Source organism: Eptesicus fuscus, chromosome 6 (assembly GCF_027574615.1).
Source record: "Eptesicus fuscus isolate TK198812 chromosome 6, DD_ASM_mEF_20220401, whole genome shotgun sequence".
In the NCBI taxonomy this organism is placed as follows: Eukaryota; Metazoa; Chordata; class Mammalia; order Chiroptera; family Vespertilionidae; genus Eptesicus; species Eptesicus fuscus.
This window is the reverse complement of record NC_072478.1, coordinates 76,012,425-76,036,591: the sequence shown is the minus strand read 5'-3', so window position 1 is coordinate 76,036,591 and position 24,167 is coordinate 76,012,425. Positions and strand designations below refer to the sequence as shown.

Sequence of the window (24,167 nt, the reverse complement as noted above, 5' to 3'; positions counted from 1 at the left end):
GTTTTTTTTATGTCAACTAATTTCTCATGGCTCTCTAAACTTTTGGTAACCTATATCTGGGGTGCTGGCTTTTTCTTTCTTAATATTTCTTAGTCTAAATATGTAGAATAAATAAACATGTAAATTCAAGTCCAGACTGCATTTTTAATGATTCTAAAACTAGACTTTTGCTTAGGAAAAAAAAAAAGCTTTAATCTGTATTTATGGTAAAAGAATAGAGGTTTGTACAATGCTGAACACACATACATACTGAATGGGTATTAACTGAATAAATTGGAGGCTTCTTTTGAGTTAAGGTTGTGGAGAATTTCAGCAGTATCCTTAGGTTTATCAAATTGGTTGGAGCATGAGCTGCTTGCATGAATAGGACAGAATTTATTGGTCTTTATATTTCCATATTCTATATAAGCGGTAGATCTTCTAAGTAATGAATAATGGCAGTCTAAGAAAATATGTAATACTAGAGGCCTGGTGCATGAAATTCGTGCACAGGGTTGGGGGGGGAGTCCCCTCAGCCCAACCTGCACACTCTCCAATCCAGGACCACTGGCTCCTAACTGCTCACTTGCCTGCCTGGCTGAATGCCCCTAACTGCCCCTCGCCCCGCTGGCCTGGTCACCCCCAACTGCCCCACTCTGCTGGCCTGGTTGCCCCCACTGCCCCTCCTGCCGTCCTGGTTGCCCCTGCCACTGCTGTTGGTCTGGCCGCCCCTTACTGCACCCCTGCTGTCCTGGTCACCCCACATAGCCTGCTGTTCAGTCGTTTGGTAGCCCCTCACTAAACCCCCTGCTGGCCTGGTTGCCCCACACAGCCCTCTGCTCAGTCGTTTGGTCGTCCCTCACTAACCCCCCTGCTGGCCTGGTTGCCCCACGCAGCCTGTTAGGTGGTCTGTTCAATTGTGACTGTCACTTAGGCATATATATATATATATATATATATATATATATATATTCATTCTAGATTTCAGTATGATTGCATTACAAGGCATACTAGAAAGAGAAAGAGGTCTATCCTAACCTAAAGTATCTCAGGGAACCAAGCCAGTCAGCCTCACCTAGCCATATATGTCTGATAGCTACTTATTTCTACACATCATTGTATACCTATATTATTATTTCCTGGTTATATTGGCAACAGGTGCCAACATGAAATAACCATACAAATGTTCAAAGGACCAGAAATAATTATGGCTCGCTAGATTTTAGTTAGTCAGTAAGAAGTAAGTTGAATTCATCATTCTGGAAATATCCTTCATGAATTTTTGCTTAAATCCTTTTGGAGTGTAGAAAACTCCAGCAGAATGACTCCATTCTTAGTGTAGATATGTTAGAGGAAAATGAAATTAATTGAACTTACTTTACTACTGGTGAGAAGTGGCTGCAGTTGTATACTAGGACAGAGGTATAAGAATGTTCATGACATCACTATTTGTCAGAGCAAAACCTAGAACAACTCAAGTGCCCATCAACAGTGAGATGGACAAATAAATTGTGGTTATAGAATGGAATATTACATAGCACTCATAATAATCCTCAACTAACGACAAAATGGATGAATCACAGCAATATTCAGGAAAATCTCAATTGTAACAGGCCATTTCGGGCGAGGGGCTGTCCATTATATAATCAATTAGGTTTGCTGAATGCATATGTCAAAAAAGTGACAAATTAGTTAGTTTACCTGTCTTTCTTATGGAGACACATTTGTGTAATTAAAATTAAGTATGCATGAAAAGTTTAATTTCACAGAAAAGTTTTCTATATGTAGTACAGTAATTTTAAATTTATGCTGAGTAGGTTTAGTAAATGCATGCATTCACCAGTCAGCACGAGTAAACAAATGCACACGGCTGGGGCGTGGCTTAGCACATGTCGGAACATCAGCTGGCACACGTTAAAACTGCTGTGTAAAGTTACGCCATGCCACAACAGAACTAATTACCACCCATGAAGATTACATGCTAATCATTCACTGAACATTGTTTTTGAGCAGTGACTGTTGGATTTAAATATATAGACTATCATTGGAGATATGTAATATTTATTTATGTTGGCAAAATTACTAGTGTTTTTTCCCAAGATATGGCCTATTTGTTAAAATTTGTTAAAAATAAGTGACTTAATAACAAAAACCAACCTGTTAAATTAATTGTAAGCAAATCTTGGTTAAAAGCATTTTAAGATTAACAGGGTGTTAATTTTCACTTATGACATACGGGCCAGAGATATTGTTTATTAAATCCGAAGTTTGTTAAACTGAGGTCCGCAAAATCGAGGGTTTACTGTAATACCGAGTGTAAAAAAAAAGTCCAAAAGATCAAATATAGCATGAATACTCTTTTTATAAAGTCACAACAATTAAAACTACAACATAATTTTTAGGAACACATAATTATGTGATAAATATATATATATATATAAAAGAAATCAAACAAATAATGAACACTAGTTACCTAAGGACTTGATAGTACAGAAAAACTCTGGCAAATTTAAGTTACTATCAATGCTGTAGTTCTACAGTTGGGAGGTGATTTCATGAGTATTTATTATTATGAATTATATGTTATAGATATAATAGGACTTGCAGAGGGGTGGCCAAGAAAAAGTGTTAATGATGGTTCTCAGATAGTTTAGAGTCTATACAAGGCATACCCAGTTAGATACTATTCTCTACTGTGTTATACAAGGCTAGCAAATTAAGAATTTAATTTTTTAAAAAACCAAAAACTATAACCATCACTGCCTGGCTTGATAACCTACCTTATTTATCTCCATAGTGCCAAATAACTTTAGATCGCCTCTAAAAATTACATTTTTTTCCCCCAAAGGACAAAAGCTATGCTTCTATTGAGAACATAAAACAAGAACATAGCACAGACTTTAAAGGCAATTTTTAAAGAGCTCTAAAGTGTTTAAATAATGAAATATATATAGCCTTCTAAATACTCAACCTTCTGAAATGATTCTTTTAAAAACCAGACTCGTTACCTGGATGGAGAGCTTCCCCAAGATAGAGCAAGAACTGTGCCTTCTGCCTAGCATTCCACAAGCACGCTCATATCTGTTGAATGGAAATGCAGACTTTAGACTAACGACTTCTTTCTTATGAAGAACTAGGATACAGCGCCCTCTGGTGTATTATATCAGAGGTTTGTTTTCTTTTTTACTAGTAATTTCTGTTTCTTTCAGGTTGGAGTGTCAAAATCTTCGGTGTAAAGTATTACAAAGGTTCAAATGACAGAGAAGTAATGGTACCGAGTAACTTATTTTTCCTTAGTGAAAGTGATTATAATATTTAAAAATTGTGGTGTTGGGTATTAAGTTCATTGACTATAATAATGTGAACAAAATCAACTTTTATTTTGAAAATGTTTTTAAGTTTTTTGCAGAAAGGTAATTTAATGGAAATGTAAGATAAGTGGTCAATTTAAAGGGCCAGACCTATAGAGGGAAGAATTCTTATATCCTGTGACACTTGTCACATTTAGTAGCATATCAAGAGCAATACATATAATTTTAAAATCTTCCCAAATCCCTAGTATTTAGCAAAATACAAATGAGCCCATGAAGGTTCATAAAGAAGGATAAACAAAACTTTGAGAATCTTATTATTTGTGTCTCTTCAGTGCAACCTATGATAGAATCTTTTCTCCCATCCTCTCCATTTACACTTTGCCTACAAAATTATCCTAACTTTTCCAGAACACTTTAGCAAACTCAAAAACACGGATTTAACATGAACAAGTTGCTTACAGAACTAAGATACTTTTAAAAGCCTAAAGCTCAAAATCCATCTAATATCAAACTCTTTCATTTATCTAGAATCCTCTAATCTTAAGCAAACAGTACTTTTCATGGACTTCCACCGTAAATGGAGACATTTTCATTAAATGAAGCATCAAGAATACTCCATATTTCCTCATCTTGTTTTTGGTTGTCCTTGTTTCCGCTCTTCAACTTATCAACCCAATAAGACCAAGCAGGGTCATTTAATTGAGCGGATGAGTTTTACTCTGAGTTTTGCTCTAAGAGTTGTTATTTTCATTGCTACTTCATAATAATTTTGCTACTGTTATGAATCATAATGTAAATATCTGTGTTTCCCGATGGTCTTAGGCCAGTGATGGGCAATCTTTTGAGCCTGGTGTGTCAAACTTTGCCAAAAAACTGAGCATAACTCAGGTAGTGTGTCACTTTGAGGAAAAACATTATTTCGCGATATTTGTAGTTTAAATAACATAAATGTTTCATCCTCGGCATGCGGCCGCCTCAGCAGCCGCATGTCATCAGAAATGGCTACGCGTGTCAGTGCTGACACGCGTGTCATAGGTTCGCCATCACTGTCTTAGGCGACCCTGATAGCGGTTCTCAACCTGTGGGTCGCAACACACAGGTTGAGAACCGCTGCTGTAGAGCCTAAGACCATCGGAAAACACAGATATTTACAATACGATTCATAACAGTAGCAAAATTAGTTATGAAGTAGCAACGAAAATAATTTTATGGTTGGGGGTCACCACAACATGAGGAACTGTATTAAAGGGTCGTGGCATTAGAAAGGTTGAGAACCACTACTCTAGTGCAAACACCACTGGCACTCTATCACCTTACCTTACCATTCAGGAATATATACTTTATATATTCTTTTATATATTCTTTTATTGATTACCAGAGAGAGAAGAAGGAGAGGGAGAGGGAGAGCGAGAGCGAGAGCGAGAGAGAGAGAGAGAGAGAGAGAGAGAAACATTGATGAGAGGAACATCATCAATCGGCTGCCTTTTGCATGCCCTCTACTGGGGATCGAGTCCACAACCTGAGCATGTGCCCTGACTGGGAATCAAAACAGCAATCTCTTGGTTTCTGGGTCGACACTCAACTGCTGAGCCACACTGGCCAGGCATGGTATATATTTCTTAATTCCAGATTTAAGTCTTCAGTATGTCCACCATTACAATGATCTCCGACCCCTCCCTCTCAGGCCATTTCCTTTATGTTTGTCTTGCTATTCTAGTCAGACTTAAATTTCCCTATTATTGCTGCTTCTGCACTCTAAGAGAGTGCAGAAATCTTAAGCTATGGCTAATATAATTCTGCAATAATAATAACTATCTTTAAGAAACTGGTTTTATTTTTCAGCCAGTAACATCAGCTCGAATAGCATTTATTTAGTGTGCACTAATATACAATACACTGTTTTGAGAAATTTAAACTCAAAAGAAAATGAGGTGCCTGTTCTTACAGAACTCAGTGACAATGAATACGGTACAGTGGTTAGAATGCATGCATAAGCAGTCTCTAAATAAAGGAATGTAAAATGTGCTATTTCTTATCACATTGTATTCCAATTTCCTAATAGGGGAGAACATTTTTAAATGTTTTTTTGATAACAGAAGATTGTTTCAGAGTAGCTGGAAGTTCCATCCACTTGCTCCCAACCCCAGAGCATATTGCAGCTAAACTGCAGAGAAATCAGTTCAAAAATCAGTTGAAGAGTAGCTGATCTAAAATATTGAGAGCAGAGAACACAGAGGAAAGACAGAAGAAGATGCAGAGAGAGTGAGCCCATTGTGCAAGTCCTCGATATTCCCAGAGTACAGTTCCATGGGGGAAGGGAGAGCAGCTCAGGGCAGGGACATTCAAGGTGCAAGACCCAAGGAAGACCCAGTCTCTGGAGGCCCCATCCGCTGGACTACTTGGGGCTCTGCCCTGCGGAGCTTCAGACAAATTGCTGAGAGGCAGGCAGGGACAGTGACTTGGCTTGCACCAGAGAAACTCCCAGGAGATGTGGGGCCAGCACATCAAGATGTGGGGCCAGCTTCAGACAACGTCAGAGCAAAATCCAGCAAGCTCCACAATCAGCAGATACAAAGGGTGAACCCACATCTGTATAACAGTTGGCACGACATGGTGACATGGTCGGGGTTGAGCCTCACAGTCAGCTAACCCAAGGGCTAAGCCCACCCACAAACAGCAATCAAGACCTAATTACAACAGGAGGGCCCACATTACCCACACAAGAGACATTCCTAGAGCACCCAGCTCAGAAGATCAAGAAGACTATACCACTAGGTCCCACAAGACATTACAGAAGGCCACCCCACCAGGACTGGGAGTCATAGCAGTTCTATCCAATACACAGAAAGGAACACAAAGAAACAGCAAAAATGGGGAAACAAACAGGCCCCAAATGAAAGAACAGGAGGACTCTTCAGAAAAGGAGCTAAATAAAATGAAGGCAAAACAATTTATCAGAAACAGACTACAAAGTAATGGTTTTAAGAATCCTCAACAGCATGAAACAGGACATAGAAATCATGAAAAAACAACAACAACCACCCAACCAGAAATGAAAAATAACATATCTGAAATAAAGAATACACTGGAAGGAATAAGCAGAGGCTTGAATCAGCAAATTAGAAGACAAGGGGGGAAAAAGTCAATCAGAGCAGCAAATCTAATGATCAAAATAAACTGACAAACAAAATGGGACCAGAGGCATGGATACATGGAACAGACTGACAGGTCTTAGAGGGGAGAGGGGTAGGGGGACTGGAAGAGATTAACCAAAGAACATATACCCATATATGCATAACCCATGGACACAGACAATAATGCGGTGAAGACCTGGGGTGGGTCAGGGGCTGGGTCGGGGGCTTAGGTGGGGGGGGGAGTGAATGGGGGACATCTATAATAATGTTAACAATATGTTTTCCTGAATATTTAAAAATATTCAAAAATGGAAAATAATAAGCATATTTCTAATTTCCTTTTTATTTCTTAGAATTAAATTTTAGATTTGGGGGGGAACAAATCTTGTATTTTTGAAAAAGAAAGTACTTAAGTAAAATGTACCGAGTGCCTATTATGTTGGGAACACAACAGTGAATAAAACCCAATAGTGATCTTACACTGTGAAGTAGAATAAACAGATAATCATACAAGTAAATGGCAAATTGCAATAGTGATCACACCACATGGAAAGCCACAGAGTGCTGAGAGTCATGAAGACTTCCCTGAGGAAAAGAAATCTAAAGGAAAGATCTGAGGGAGCAAAGAGAGTGGTCAAAGTAGAAAGAATTATATGTACTAATGCTTTCTAACTAAGGCTGCAAGGCAGTCTTAAGGACCTGAAAGGGAATGGGGGCAAAAGGGCAAGGGGCAGTTTGGTGGGAAGAAAATGAGAGCAAAGTATGGAGAAGCCAGGTCTTGTAATATCTTGTGGGTCATTTTAAAGGTATATCTTTATCCTAAAGCTAATACATAGCCATTAAGGAGTTTTGCTGTTTACTGATTAGATTATAAGATCAATGTGCAAAGGATTTGGCATCGTTTCAGATACATAGTAATAGATCAGTAAACATTGATTCCCTCCCAGACACTTTGCAAAATTTACCTTTTAACTCAGTAGTGTATTTAATCAATTAACACAGTATCTTCATAAAATGAATTAATATTATTTCACTTTAGTTTATTATCAATTTTCTCCCAAGTTAATGTAATAAAGTAGAATTCCAAGTGTATTGGAAATGAAAAGTTATTTATTAAATCATAATATAATCTTACATAGTACTAAAATGAAGTATAATTAAGTCAGCCTCTATATCTATATTTTGATTTTACTTAGTTTTTAATACTAAATATTTTATAAAATATATTAAAATTAAAATGAAAGAAATAAAATAATACAAAGTTGTAAATGGCATAATTTAAGGGATCCTAAGCTCAGTATTATAAATTTACTTAGCAAGGTAAAATATTCCTTCAAGGCTAAGAAGCTTATCTAGAAACTGTAGTTTTTAGCATATCAACTATCTAACCACAACACTGTCTCTGTCCTTTTACTACAAATTCTGGCTTCTCAATTTTCTTGTATTTTTTCCAATGTTTCTGCTGCAACCTATTAAGATAATTTACAAACAATGAAATGTTTTACCTAAAATATTTCAGCAACTGCATCTTAAAGTTTACATTTGCATAGACTGAAAGAAGCTCATCTTACTGATTAAAAAGTAGTTAAGAATCTTTGGTTGTTAATTACCAGATGGGCATGACCTCAGGGAACCATATTCTCCCCAGGTGTTTGGAGACTTCAGTGTGAATTTCATCCAGGCTATAATTGCCATCAGGGATCAAAACCTCCTCCATTATGGATAGCTGGGTTAGCCTTCTCCCACACTGTCTTACAAACTCAATGAACGCACTGCAGCTAACTTCACATTCACTGAGACCCAAGGCTGTTAAGTTTTTACAGTGTTTAGCAATACAAATAAGTTCATCATCAAGAGTCTGAAGACCATTGGCACATACCACTAACTCAATTAGTCGTGGACAGTTAAGACCGACCCGTCCTAGAACTGCTTTGCTTACTGAATGACCAAAATAAAGGTGAGTAACAGGGGTTTCTTCTTTGAAGAATGTCTCAAATTCCTCTTCATATAAAAAGAAGTACATAACAATATTAACTCCAGGGGAGTGTTTAATAAGTGCATCCCAACTTTGTTTTTTAATAGAATAAAATTCAATCTGTCCAGGATTTTCACTCACAACATCAATGCGAAGATGCTCAAGGTTAACATGAGTCTCACTTGAAAGTGCCAGGAGAAGTTCATCACTTAGCATGTAATAATTCAATGCCAGTTCTTTAAGGCCTTGACAATGATCAGCTACACAAAGGATTCCTGTGGGAAATGGGGAAAAATCTTAAGAACGAAGATAAAAAAAGAAAAAAAAAAAGAACAAAGATCATACTAACATTTTTGTCAATTTACGTTTATTATTAGTCACTAGAGGCCCGGTGCACAAAATTCATGCACTCGGAGTGGGGACGGGGTCCCTCAGCCTGGCCTGCACCTTCTAACAGTCTGGGAGCCCTCGGGGGATGTCTAAGCTGGCAGTCAGACATTCTTAGTGCAGCTACGGAGGCGGGACAGGCTCCTACCACCGCCGTTGCACTCGCCAGCCATAAGCCCAGTTCAGGGCTTCTGGCTGAGCTGCACTCCCCTTTGGGCGTGCATTGACCACCAGGGGCAGGTTCTGCATGGAGCATCTGCCCCCTGGTGGTCAGTGTACATCATAGTGACTGGTCATTTAGTCGTTCAGTCGATTTGCATATTAGCCTTTTATTATATAGGATTACTTACTAAAATAGCCAAGATATACTTAATTATATATATGCAATATACACTGAGTGGCCAGATTATTATGATCTCTGAACGCATAATAATCTGGCCAATCAGTGTATATCCTATATCAGTGATGGGCAACCTTTTGAGCTTGGTGTGTCAAACTTCGCCAAAAAACTGAGCATAACTCGGGTAGTGTGTCACTTTGAGGAAAAAACTAACTCCAAGACTCTAGTCGCAAATGTTTCATCCTCAGGAGCAGCAAATGTTTCATCCTCGGCATGTGGCCGTGTGTCATCAGAAATGGCTACGCGTGTCATAGGTTCACCATCACTGTCCTATATAATAAAAGGCTAATATGCAAATTGTCCCCTCGACCAGGAGTTCGACCAGCAGGCAGGCCGGCCGGCCAACCGCCCATGTCCCCTCCCCCTGGCCAAGGCTGGCCGGATGCCACCCATGCACGAATCCATTTCACACTTCCTCTAATACACACACACACACACACACACACACACACACACACACACACACACACTGAGTGGCCAGATTATTATGCTTTCAGAGATCATAATCATCAGGCCACTCAGTGTATATAGCTATAACTCTTAGGAGAAGCAATTGAAGCTATCTCTAGCTTACAGATTAAGATTTCTTTTGAAAAAAGTTTAATAAATTATGTTTCAGAAGCATGTGGTCTTCAATAAGAAGTTTCATTGTTACTATTACTATAATAATTAAAAAAAAACATCATGAAAGCTTAAAAAAAGGAACCCACCATCAGATGAAACATGAGGACAGCTACTCATTTTTAGGAGTCTTAGAGTATCACTATTATTGGCCACAAGAATCTTCAGTGAGGGGTCATCCACTGGTGTGCCTTCGATTTTGATTGATGACAATGATTTTGAGTTGACAAAAACAACTGTAAGTGCTGACACAAAATGAGACTTGCACAGCAATAAGAAAAAAATTATGAGAACATTACTTTAAGATCTACAGCTTCAATCAAATAATTCATTAAAACTATTACATCAACATATGCTAATAATAGCATAGTAAAAGCCATCAACATATTACTGTTTTTCATAACACTATTAGCCAATAAAAGACATTTTTATAACAAAGCGTAGTTTTTAAAATACTTTTATAATTCACTAGAGGCCTGGTGCACGAAATTCGTGCATGGATGGAGTCTGGGGGGGTGGGGTGTGTCCCTCAGCCCAGCCTGCACCCTCTCCAATCTGGGATCCCTCAAGGGATGTCCGACTTCCCATTTAGGCCCGAAACCCAGTAGGATTGGGCCTAAACGGGCAGTCAGACATCCCTCTCACAATCCAGGACTGCTGGCTCCCAACTGCTTATCTGCCTGCCTTCCTGATTGCTGCTAACCGCTTCTGCCTGCCAGCCTGATCACCTCCTAACCACTCCCCTGCCAGACCAATTGCCCCTAACTGCCCTCCCCTGCCAGTCTGATTGCCCCTACTGCCCTTCCCTGCTGACCCGATCACCCCTAACTGCCCTCCCCTGACAGCCTCATCGCCCCTAACTGCCCTCCCCTGCAGGCCTGGTCCCCCCAAACTGCCCTTCCCGGCAGGCCTGGTTGCCCCCAACTTCCCTCCCTTGCAGGCCTGGTCAGCCCCAACTTCCCTTTCCTGTAGGCCTGGGTCCCCCCGCAACTGCCCTTCCATGCAGGCCCAGTTGCCCCCAACTCCCCTCCTCTGCTGGCCTGGTCATCCCTAACTGCCCTCCCCTGCTGGCCATCTTATGGCAGCCATCTTTGACCACCTGGGGGCAGCCATCTTGTGTGTTGGAGTGACAGTCAATTTGCATATTACTCTTTTATTAGATAGGATAGAGGCCTGGTGCACGGGTTGGGGCCAGCTGGTTTACCTGAAGGATGTCCCGAATCAGGGTGGGGGTTCCCTTGGGGCATGGGGCAGCCTGTGCGAGGGGCCTGTGGTTGTTTGCAGGCTGGCCATGCCCTCCAGTGACCCAAGCATAGGCCAGGGCCAGCTGAAAGCAGGTATCTGGGATTTATTTATCTTCTATAATTGAAACTTTGTAGCCTTGAGCAGAGGCCAGGGCAGGCCAGGGCAGGCGGGAAGCTTAGCTTCCTCCATCGCCGGGGGCAACTCAAGCCTCTGGCTGGCTCCAGCTCCGTGGCCGCCACCATCTTTGTTGGGATTTACTTATCTTCTATAATTGAAACTTTGTAGCCTTGAGTGGAGGTCAGGGCTGGCCAGGAAGCTTGGCTTCCTCCATTACCGGGGGCAACCCAGGCCTCCTGCTCACTCCAGTTCCATGGTGGCCGCCATCTTAGTTGCGTTAATTTGTATACTCGCTGTGATTGGCTGGTGGGCGTAGCAGAGTGATGGTCAATTTGCATGTTTCTCTTTTATTAGTGTATATAAATGGAACGGTGAGAAAGGAAAAAGTTTCAAAGATTTCATAAATATGTCTTTCAATTATTTCAATCTTAAGGATTTAGTTTTCAATATTAAAAGGATATAATTATGTATATTATAGCCTGCCAGCCAAATCTAGTCCACAGTCTGTTATTGGATAGCTCATGAGTTAATAATTGTTTTTACATTTTTAAATAATTGCAAAAAAATGTTCTGAAGGCTATTTCATGACATGTGAAAATTATATGAAACTCTTTCAGTGTCCATAACTAGCTGCTGTAACACAGCTATGCTATTTTAAGTATGTATTGTGTACATTGACTTTCACACTGTGCTAGAGTTGATAGCACTGCAGCAGAGTTGTAGCAAAACTGTGTGAACCTAAGATATTTACTATCTGTACCTGTTCAACCCTTGCCTTAGAAGAAATATAATTCTTATCTGGTTTATTTACTCCTATATATCCAGCACCTAAAGTAGTATCTGGCATATAGTAGACGGTCAACAAATATTTGTTGATGAATAAATCAATAAATGATGCCATTCTTTAGGGACATGCTTTTTGCTGGCAAATTAAAAGTATGTTTTGAAACTTTCTGTTTTGAATATTGACAAACTTAAGCTTATTTACTGTTTGAACTCAAAATGCATGGAGTTTCACAAGTTTTCAGATCTAGTATTTTTGGACATGGATAGAAAGTCTGGAAACCATATTCAGGCATGATCATTTTTCCTTTTGCAAAATCTATTTGGATTTACTAAAGGTTCTATTGTCCCTTTTAGAATGATCAAATTGGTTGCAAATCATAATTTATTTATAAGAAAACTTATTGACTTATACTAATTGTTAAGTGATTTACAAATTTTTAAACAGTGGATGACTAGACCTCTTTGTGAAATTTGATGATGCCAAAAATTGTTAGAGAAACATAAGTACATCACTCCTTTTTGTTAAGAAACGTAAGGTCTCCCCCACCCCCGCCTTTCATCAACTCTCAGTGGACTCTTTAAGTCCTGAAGGACACAGTTAAGCATTAGAGTACAGGTTTCCCCTGTTTTTCAAAAGTTTGCTTTACACTTCACTTTTACAAAAGACCTACATTAGTACTGTTTTCACAAACCAAAAGAAATCCAGAGTATTTCACCTAGGTGAAAAAGGCAACAAGCAAAAGTAATGCTCAGCATCTGTTGGGCAGCGAGTCGTAGAGTCAGCGTGCACCTGCCAAGCTCCTTCTCCAGGAGCCACACAGCATCTCAGCATCAAGCTGCCACAGCTTTGACCTGCGTCATTTCAATGTGTTTTGCCCATCTGTTAGTAAGATGCGACCTAAGGTAATAGCTTCTTCACTTTATGCCATTTCGGCTTAAAAAGATTTTATAAGCATGCTCTGCTTTTGGATATCAAGGAAACCTGTACAAATTTTACTATAGTAACAATATATTCTTTTAGCACTTCTATGCCTAGCAAAATTCTGTACTTTTATCTTATTTTCCCTTAGTTTACAAATGAGAAACTGAGGCTGAGAGAGATCCACAACCCCCTAGAAGCCACAGAGCTCATTTCACTGTAGAGGCAGAGCTGGACATGAAGCCTGGTCATGGCCGTGGCCTCTCTCCGGTGTTGGCATCAGCTTACCTAGAAGCAGGCTCTTGAAGCTGATGTGTAACATGAGAGACAGCTTAGAATTTAAGAATTTTAGGCTCATCTGATCCACAGTTTATAAACAAGAAATAACTATTCAGAAGTAGTACATTTTCATCTGATTAATTATATTACTCTAATCCCCAAATGACCCATTTTTTCCCCCAGCACATCTCTTAAAAAGATAAACAAGCTAGCAGAAATGCCTGCTAAGAGAGCCATGACCTAGTTTATGAGGGAGAAGATGTTACTATTCCTCTATCCTCTTCTATAGGAAAGTTTCCATTAGCCAGTTTTACTGACAACCATAATTTAGTGCTCATTATGTATCAGGCACTATCCTAAAAGTCTGGGTTTAAAATGGTAAACAAACAAATTAGAATCTCTGCCTTCAATAGTTTATGATTTTAGTCTGGGGAGAAGAGAATAAATATATTAAATAAGTCCGATTATTTTCAAGTACTGACAAATGATAGAAAAACACTGAAATGTTGTAATAGAGTAGAGAGTAGCTGGAGGAGTGGGTTTGTTTTAGCAAGCGGTCTCAAGGAAGGCCTCTCTGAGGAGATGGCATTCAAGCTTGAAGCCTGGATGAAGAGAAGACAGTCAGTGGTTTTTGTGGCAGAGACTGCTGGTTGCTTCTAACAACCATTCATCCTTTCTTCTTTGGTAATCTAGTCCCAATATCTAGCTGGACACATTGCCACCAAGCTAAAAGACTCTCCCAGCCTCCCAGAAATCTGGTGTGGCCGGCCATTAGGCTAAAGCCTGGCCTAGGAGACAAGCAGAAGCATCATGTGATACTATGGCTGGTCTCCCTGGAAAGGAGAGGGCGTACCCTTCTTCCCCCCTTGCCCCCATCAGCTGTCTAGAATAAGGACGTGATGGCTGGGGCTCAGAAAGCCGTCTTCGACACTGAAAATGAAGAAATGCCTTGGAGAGGAGGAGTGCCTGGAGGAAGCCTGGGTTCCGGACAACTTCATGCCAGCTATGGACTGTCTCACCTAGGGAATTCTCTAACGTAAGAGAAATAAACTTCAGCCATGTGTTTTAAGCCACGGTTGTTCTGGAATGTCTACTATACAGACTCAAAAATCATCCTAACAAATATAGTTTATTTAGTCAGATATTATACTGTTCCACCTCCAAAGACAGACTCTAGAGTGACAGGGAAGACACCCACTTACTAAACCTACATGCCCTATATTCAAAGAACGAAGTAAACAAGCACTGGAAAAATCGTTTCATTAATTTCGTATTAATAATATTTACTGGGGAAACAATGACCGAAATATACCTAAAGAATGAAACTATGAATAAGCTATTTCAGCAAAAAAATAAGTGCTAGTCAACAGGAAATGGCTTTAAATAATTCTTTGAATACAAGTAGAATATTGTCTGTTTTTAGGAAAAGAATCCTTCCTGCCAGTTTGACAAGTGTTTTAGTAGATCCTACAAAAAAGCATAGCATCTTTACCTTTGACATATTCATAAAACTTGGCTTGGCTGTTGAAATCAAGCCCAAGGTCTGGATAGAACAATTTACCAGCTGAGACAGAATATCACAGGCAGCTTCTGCTGATTCAGTACTACTGTCAACCTACAAAGACAACTGTAATCTTAATCTCATGAAGGTCAAACTTATTCGAAAGTTACAGACAGATAGTTATTTAATAGGACTCATTTGCAAAATTGTATTTAGCCTTCAAGCTATAAAGTAAATTAGTATTTTTTCTTAATACAAAATGTCTCATATAAAAAAGTAAGAAATAGAGATTATGGAAAATTAACTTTCTAAGCACTTCATACTTTCAAATCTTTTACAATCACCTGAATTGTAATAATAATACCCAGGTGAAGGAAACTGAAGTTTAAGTTATTAAATTATAGCTCAAGTTCTACAACTCAATCTATGCAAATAACTATAGAAAAACAGGAAAACGTTTGAGATAAAATTCTGCAAAATTCACTCACTGCTTAACATAAGAATCTAGGTATTAAAAATATTGGTAAAATACGTCATGGTTTCGATGTAAGGCTTATTTTTCTTACCTTAAAGCTGACATACTGGAGATGGGTAGCATGCTTTTTAATAATCTGCTGAATGAGATCAGGATGAGTGGACTTAAAATATGAAGTAGCTGGCTGAGTCAGTTCAAATTCAAACTTTCTCCAAAGGTCAGGAATATGAAAAACTTCATTCCATCTCCTACAGACAGAAGATGCCCGGGCCCGATCTATTAAAGGAAGATACTGAAAAATGTGTAATACTACATGATGAGGCAAACTCCCCCAGTCTGAAAGAGCAGTGTACATATGAGCCTGGTTGAGAGAAGAGGAGAATTCAAGTTTTGACTGTTTCATTGCTGGTGATGACTGGACAATTTTATTCACAACAGATAAATTGTTCCTCTTCATTCTGTAAACATTAAAAAGTATTACATGGTCATTTTTCCACATTCCGATTATATGTTTGTGCTCTAATCGTATAGAATAATAGTTTAAAACAGTGAAAAACAGTTTAAGACTATTTTAAAAGTAATCTTACATTTTCATGCATTGATAAGTACTGCTATATGCTGGGGGTACAGAGATCAATAAGAGAGAAACTGTTCTCAGAGAGCTGTGGCCAAATGGCAAAATGCTGTGACAAATGCCATCACTGAAACTGGAGCAAGTAGCAAGGCAAGGATACATAGTTGAGTTTGTATGGGGAGGGGGTCGGTGGAGAGGCTTCAAAGAGGAAATGTTCAAGAAAACTGTGTAAGTCCCAGGTTTATTCCTGGTCAATTATTGTGTTCTTATTATCTCCTACACAGAAGGATGCATCACATCGCAATTGTGCTAAGAACTCCTGGGGGAACTAGGGAATAGTAAAACACAATTAAAAGCATAGGTCTCAATGAGTCCCAGCTCTGCCACTTACTAATCATGTGACCTTGTCTGAGAAAATTAATTTCAGCCTCAGTCTCCTCATCTGAAAAGCAGGGAGAACAACAGTACCAAGTTGTAAGGTTGTTGTGAGAATTAAAGCATATTAAGTGCCAACACATAGTAAGTGCTCAATAAATGTTGCAGTTGTTGTTATTTTAAATTGTCCAATGCATTCTTCTGAACCAATTTCATTAAGTTGAAGCACAATTCTAATAAAAAGTCAAATGATCTGTTACAATTTTCAGATGATACCCAGGACACAAGAGCTCTAGAGAAACTGGCCATGGCAGGGACAAAGTCTGTGTAAGCAACACACCTGACTGTTTCCCACCAATGAAAAATAGCAAAGGAAAGAGAATTCTTCTCCAACAGAAAGAAATGATAAACCTCCAGGTATTAGTCAGCTTGAAATACAACTAAGTTGCAACAAATTTCAGGTCCAGATATACCCAAGTATATTGGGTTATCTTATATTCTTACATAAATATCCCAAGTATTTTATGTATACAATTATTTGAGAGGCAAAATAATGGTAAGAGTAGTTTTGAACATTAACTTTGGTTGACTATTCAATCCTCTTTTCACCCTTGATTGCCATAATTGTATATGTGGAAGATTCAGTGTCATAATTAAAACATACCTTTAAATCTAATGAAATAGTTATTTGATATGTAAATATCTCTGTCTTGTGAGTCACTCTGTCTGATATGAAACATTTCTTAATCACAACATAGAGTTGGATCCCACAAGCAGGACTGACCTAGTAACTGGACAAAATGAAAGGTCATCTTTTGGGTTTAGAAAACTGAAATGGGAAGCAAAAATAGTTGCAAAGCTATGTGTCTTAAGCATTAGGCAAAAGTGCTACCACATACATTTTAATCTGACTAAAATCACATGCATGATGGAGAACTGGTCCAACAATACAATGCAGAATATATGAAACTGCTGACATCAATAATTCAAAGCATATGCTATTTGAAAGGGCTGATCTATTCTTTAATGCTAATTTCCTAAAGTAAAATATGATTGCCCAGTGAATGTAAAGGAACCGACACTGGATTCTACTAGGTGTACTGGTTAATAATGGTGGATTTTGTAATCAAAGAAAATATGTTAATTTCAAGAGAATCATCAAAAGTTCTTTATTCAAAGTAATGTCCATCACTAGCTACACATTTCCCCCATCTTTCAGATAATTTGTGGATACGTCCCAATAGAACTTTTCTTGTTTTGAGGCAAACCAGAGACCCAATTTTCCACTTCTTCATACGTTTTGAAGTGCTGCTCAGAAAGTTGTGTGCCATTGATTGAATTAAGTGGTAATCTGAAGGAGCAAGGTCTGGTGAATACAGTGGGTGGGTTAATACTTCCCAGGCAAGATCTTTTAACCTGTCTTTAACTGTTTTTGAAGTGTGTGATGGTGCATTATCATGAAGCAAAATTACTTTGCCATGTCTTCTGGCACATTCTGGTCATTTCACAATCAAAGCATGGTTCAAATTGATTATTTGTTGTTGGTAGCAATCAGTATTAACAGTTTCAACTGGTTTTAGCAGCTCATAATACACCACACCTTCCTGATCCCACCCAACACAGAGCATTGTCTTCTTTCTGAAGCGATTTGGCCTTGCAGTCGATGTTGATGGTTGACCTGGATTAACCCATGATTTTGTGCATTTGGGATTCTCAAAATAAATCCACTTTGCATCACCAGTCACAATTCGATGCAAAAAAGACTTTCTTTTGTGCCGTTGAAGCAACAGTTACTGATGACTTTTTAGTTTTCCATTTGTCTTTCATTCAGTTGATGTGGCACCCATTTTCCTTCCTTTAAAATCTTTCCCATTGCTTATAAATGATCGGAAATTGTTTGCTGAGCAACGTTTAATCTTTCTGCAAGTTGTTTTTGAGTTTGACACACATCTTCATCCAATAATGCTTGTAATTGTTGGTCTTCAAACTTTTACGGTTGACCTGGACGTTGTTTGTCTTTCACATTGAAATCATCACTTTTAAAGCGTTTAAACCAGCTTTATAAGTATCTTGAGATGGAGCATGTTCACCATAAGCTTCCTGAATAATATGATAACTTTTTCTTCAAAATAAAGTAATGAATTAAAACTTCCTGCAAATGCTCTTCTTTTTTTGCATGAAATTCAACATTTTTTATTTTATTTTATTTTATTTTATTTTATTTTATTTTATTTTATTTTATTTTATTGATTTTTTACAGAGAGGAAGAGAGAGGGATAGAAAGTTAGAAACATCGATGAGAGAGAAACATTGACCAGCTCCCTCCTGCACACCTCCTACTGGGGATGTGCCCGCAACCAAGGTACATGCCCCTGACCGGAATCGAACCCGGGACCCTTGAGTCCGCAGGCTGACGCTCTATCCATTGAGCCAAACCGGTTTCGGCTAAACATTTTTAAGTGTAAAAATACCTATAATGTTAACACCTTCAGCAAATTTGACATATGAAGTTTTGAAGCTTGCTGTCAATACAACAAAATAGCATACATATCAAATTGCATATATATCAACATATGTGTAACTCTATCTATTGAAAAAAATCCGCATTATTATCTGGTACACCTAGTAAACCCTAATGTAGAGCACATTTATTGACATTTTGCTAGTGAATCTTTTATTTTGTAGCCTATAGAATACATAGTTAAAATTTCACTAAGGTATTACCAAAAAAGTCATCTTTAATACATTTCCTCACTAGCAAAGCAATAAAGCCAAAAATAAAACAAAGACATTTTTTAAATTCCAGGTTAAAAAAATCGCCTTGCAATTCTAGACAAAGCAATAGTGCTATATATTAAATCTGACCGTGTATAATATGAATTGATTATTAAAACTGCTTATTTAGTAAAATCATTAAATAGCCAATTCACTGATAGAATCACCATAACTAAAGGATATTATATATCAACTAGAGGCCCAGTGCACAAAATTCATGCATGGGGGGTGGGGGTAGGTGTCCCTCAGCCCAGCCTGCACCCTCTTTAATCTGGGACCCCTTGAGAGATGTCTGACTACCCATTTAGGCCCGATCCAATGGGCAGCAGGACATCCCTCTCACAATCCAGGACTGCTGGCTCCCAACCGCTCACCTGCCTGCCCGCCTGATTGCCCCTAACCGCTTCTGCCTGCCAGCCTGATCACCCCCTAACCACTCCCCTGACAGCCTGATCGATGCCTAACTGCTCCCCTGCCAGCCCGATTGTCCCTAACTGCCCTCCCCTGCCAGCTTGGTCACCCTAACTGCCCTTCCCTGCCAGCCTGGTCACCCCTAACTGTCCTCCCCTGCAGGCCTGGTTGCTCCCAACTGCCCTCCCCTGCTGGCCTGATAACCCCTAACTGCCTTCCCTTGCCAGCCTGGTTGCCTCAAACTGCCCTTCCCTGCTGGCCTGGTTGCCCCCAACTGCCCTCCCCTGCTGGCCTGATAACCCCTAACTGCCCTCCCTTGCCAGACTGGTTGCCTCGAACTGCCCTTCCCTGCTGGCCTGGTCACCCCTAACTGTCCTCCCCTGCAGGCCTGGACACCCTTAACTGTCCTCCCCTGCTGGCCTGGAAACCCCCAACTGCCCTCCCCTGTAGGCCTGGTCCCCCACAACTGCCCTCCCCTGCAGGCCTGGGTCCCCCACAACTGTCCTCCCTTGCAGATCTGGTCTCCTCCAAATGCCCTCCTCTGCTGGCCATCTTGTGGCAGCCATCTTGTGTCCACATGGGGGTGGCCATCTTGTGTGTTGGAATGACGGTCAATTTGCATATCACTCTTTTATTACATAGGATAATTCTATTAAAATAACATTTAAATTTTTTTCGTGTGTACATTACTTTTCAGAGCATAAAACTCATCCACAAACTATAAAAGTCATATAAAATAATTTATAACAATGAGTGTCAGTAAACTACATTTTAGAATGCAAAACAAATTATCTTTCTTAGCTTGAAAATGATATGTAAATTTCAGCCTACACATGTATGACCATTTTTAGAAATCGATCATTTATTTTTCAAATGATCAATTTTCTTACCTAAAGAAGGCTTGCAGGTTACAGTTCACTTGGGATGAATGAAATGAAGTAACTGCTGCCATGGGGTACTCACCAACATCCATTTGATTTCACTTCCTAAGTTGGCAAAATACCACAAAAACACATTCATCAGAATGTATAAGTAGAAATCCAATAATTTTGATGCTTAGGATATTTATACTATATATCATTGTATATATTGCAAGTTTTTGTTAGAAAATTATTGATTACAAACTATTTTCTTTTTCTACTCAGAAGGAAGCCTATCTATTAAAATAATCAAAAACAAAAAACAAAAACCACTAGCCTGGTTAGTGGAAATATTGCAACACTTGCCAGGAATTACACTTGAAGCTCTACTAAAATAGAAGGTAGTAGATCAAACAGTAAAATGGCTTTGAAATTCACATTTTAATAAATATGTATGGAGAGATACTACAAAAAATTTAAGTAGTCCATAATTACATTTATTTGTTAACAGCCTGCATAAATTGTTCAGTTTTGGTTTTAGCAGCAATAATACCACTAAAAATGTAATAATTAAGCAGACATAACTTTTATTACTTACTGTTCCCATATAAATATAGTTTGAACAGTTTGCTATTAACAGAACATATGTTTCTGTGATTTTAAAATTTTTCACTTATATTGATAGATATAATTGATTCATTTTTAATTGATTCATTCATATTCTCTTTGAGGTTTGGACAATTTCAGGCACAGCGACTTGTTAGAGTTAGGAGCGGTTTATGGACATGGAAGAAAATAATGACTGTTCTACATCATGATAAAACTCACTGCCTTGGCATCATGAATAAATGTCATAAAGTAAAAAAGTAAATGCATCCTATTACTTTTATGAGCCAAATTAAACTACACAGAGGAGATGGAGGAAACAACCTATTATGCAACTAAAAACTTCTCTTCAATCTCTGTTGTCTACTACCTGCCAGCTCTCAGCCTCTCTCTGAACCCCATTCCTAAAATAGAGCTTTGGAGGACAGGTAGGGAGAACGTATTAGACACCAGTATCCACAATTTGATTTTCCCCACCCACTACCATCTGTTCTACTATTATCTAAATCATTATTTTCCAGACAACAGGAAGGTAGGCTCTCTCTCCTTTACATTCCAATCCAGAAACAGGCAGAAAGGAGCTATCAGGCTCACATTTAAAGGAACACCACAAGTAAGAGAAAGACAAACCGATTGTATTCCCCTAAGCAGATGACACAATTTTATTTACTGCAGAAACTTTTCTATTGAGTTATCAAGCTGGCTACTTTTGCGACTCCAGGCCATTCTTTATGCTAGAAAATAATAAAGTAATCTGGTAACGGTATATAAATAGGAAATCACTACCTAAGACCCATAAGAAGACGGTATGCAAGTACCTATTTCAAATCAGTTCACTGGAGTTTTCAGGATCAGATGAGCTATGTACCTGGTTGCTGAAGGAACTCAATTGCTGCTTCAGAGTCACTACTGGGACCTGGGAGGCTGGTAGAAGACAAAACCAGAATACAGGATCCCATCAAGTGATAAGCCATACTTCCAAAAAGGGAGAGATGAGCAAGCTTGGTCTTTAGCACAATTCTGGAGTACAAAACAGGTTCATTAGCATTGGGGAGAGGGTAATGATTATTCAAAGTCCACTTAAGAGGCTTCAGTAACCACCCTAACCCAATTTTCTTTTTTGATATGTTTACTAATTTGGTGGATCAGGTGGCCACGTAACTCGGATCCTCTAAAAGTAATAAGTCCCCCACAGTATATGTGTATGTATGTAGATAGATATAGATGTAAATGTAGATATATAGATATCAGAGAGGAGAGAGAAGAGGAAAGGGAGAGAGAGAGAGGGAGAGAGGGAGAGAGGGAGAGAGGGAGAGAGGGAGAGAGGGAAAGAGAAACATCAATGATGAGAGAGAATCACTGATTGCTTGCTTCCTGCACACCCTTACTGGGGATCAAGCCTGCAACCCAGGAATGTGCCCTGATGGGGAATCGAACCGTGACCTCCTGGTTCATAGGTCAACGCTCAACCACTGAGCCACGTTGGCTGGGCTCCCACAGTATTCTTGAGGGAAAGATAGTCAAAGACGTTAGAAGAAAGACTAAAAACACCCAAAGCCAAGCTAGTGGCAGCAATGGAAGCAACTATCTTCTGCACCTCCCCAGGTTCTTCCAAACTGGTTAAATGCATAAAGGACTTTTAGGTTCCAAGTTTTCAATTATTACAACACTAGAAATGCTGTATAAATACTACAGATAATAAAGATTCAAAATTATCTAAAAGGCTAGACAAATCTGTTAGAAGCAGCAAGATGAAAATGAAGAGGAGTTAGCAAATGTCCTTTGAGTTACTTTCTAAAGTGGCACACTGTGAAGTCAGATTGCTGTCACCACGGGCTGATGGTCTCTGCAATGGAGTCTGAAATCCCAGTTATTGGTACAGTGACAAGGGAGATGCGGCCTGGACAGGAAAGCTGAAAATTTGTTCCAAAATACAGCTCTGAAATACATAGCTTTCTAATGCACCTCCTCCCACCAAATAGAACCCAAGCGGAGAGCAAAACTCAATTTTTTAGGAATGTTGTCAAAATTTTTACTTTCTTGGCAGCCCACATCACCTCTAAGTTCCCTTCTAAATCTAAAATCTACATGAAAAAAGTCCCAGTCAAATGATATCATCAAGGTTTCAACAAGACAAAAAATAAGTATTTATGTCAAATAAATCTTTCCTAAAGCAGTGATTGCCAGCTATTTGGTGTTCTCACTTTCTATCAGTGATTTAGCAATTTTCTATACTCTCAAAAGTCTCTGCGATATAAAGGTATTTTTTATTTTTTAAAACCTTTAATCTTAGAACAGGTATGTTTGCTTTCATATGAAAAACTGAAGTTTTGAAAATATGTGTTGATTCAAAACACCTTGTGAGATGCAAAGAAGAGTTATGCAGAAAGTGAATTGGGCAACGTGTTAAAATCCCTGAATGGCAGCTGTCTGCACCGTCTCCGGACTCTGGAAGAGAAAGGGGAGTGAGTGCCCAGGCTCTGGACCAGGGAGCCTTCTAAATGGGGAGTCGCCACTTAGAGAAGGGTAGACTCAGGGACTAACAATTAGCACAAACGATTCAGGAAAGCATCTGGCAACGTTTTTCTGAAAGAAAACAATCCTAATTTAGTCTACTTCATATTTTGGAGAACATTTCTGAAAGACACACGTGTCAAAGACAAATAGGCAAGTTCCTGTATAGGTGTAGTTACTGTATAGCTGTCAGTCAGTGACAGAGGGAAAGAGACAGAGGGACACATGCATTTCTCTGTGGGGAGTATAAACTCTCTTACACCACCGAGCGTCCTGCAAACCAGAGCACTTGGAGGGGTCGAGCTAAAGCCACCGCGAGTCTCCGTTATCCCTCATCCAGCAACTACACAGGCTCCCAACATCCACCAATGCACGTCTGAGAGAGGGGTTAGGGTGCAGACAATCTTTTCCGAGCTTACCCTCCAAAGATGAGCAAAACGACCGAATCCGGGGACCGCGGGGTCCCGTGCTCGCCCTGCAGAAAAAAACAACCCTGAGGAAACAAGAACAGAACTGAGGCTATAAAACGCCACCGACCACCGGACCTCAGGGCAAATCCAATGCAGGGGGTGGGGAGTTTGCAAGGCGGTCTTGGTCTCCAGCGGGGGTTGGGGGGGGGGGGTTGCTCCTCGGGGGTCTCCTCCCCACCTCACGCCTCGGGCAGCTAAGGATCCCAGGTCACGCCTCCTAGTTCCCCCAGAAAACGCGCGGTGACCGCGGGCACCTCCGCGTCTCCAAGTCACTAGCGGCCGGAGGCAGGACTCGGTTCCGGCCCGCAGCTTCCTTGGTCAGCCGGGGCGCGTACCTCCAAGTCCACCGCGACCCCAGAAGGAAATGCTACCTTAATACAGGTAATCACGTGTTTCTGCTTCTGCCCGACGTTAGGAGGCCGGGCTGCGGCTGCCCAGCGGCGGGCACCG

The 24,167-nt window shown here is 39.7% G+C and overlaps 1 protein-coding gene across 2 annotated transcripts in view; it reads right to left on the bottom strand.

Annotated features, from left to right (window-relative positions):
• The window catches only part of FBXL21P (F-box and leucine rich repeat protein 21), a 27,235-nt gene extending 3,068 nt beyond the window's left edge, over positions 1 to 24,167 (bottom strand). The window contains exons 1-8 of one of the 2 annotated variants that reach the window (XM_054717000.1): positions 24,089 to 24,167; positions 23,667 to 23,722; positions 21,552 to 21,753; positions 20,158 to 20,253; positions 15,224 to 15,590; positions 14,649 to 14,771; positions 9,900 to 10,071; positions 8,544 to 8,677 (exon numbers count right to left, since the gene is read on the bottom strand). In XM_054717000.1, coding sequence (XP_054572975.1) covers positions 8,544 to 8,677; positions 9,900 to 10,071; positions 14,649 to 14,771; positions 15,224 to 15,590; positions 20,158 to 20,240 — 879 coding nt within the window. In that variant the 5' untranslated portion in view covers positions 20,241 to 20,253; positions 21,552 to 21,753; positions 23,667 to 23,722; positions 24,089 to 24,167. Of the gene's footprint in view, positions 1 to 7,684; positions 8,678 to 9,899; positions 10,072 to 14,648; positions 14,772 to 15,223; positions 15,591 to 16,097; positions 16,149 to 20,157; positions 20,254 to 21,551; positions 21,754 to 23,666; positions 23,723 to 24,088 lie in introns of those variants that run through there. The other variant, XM_054716999.1, reaches the window with a different exon arrangement.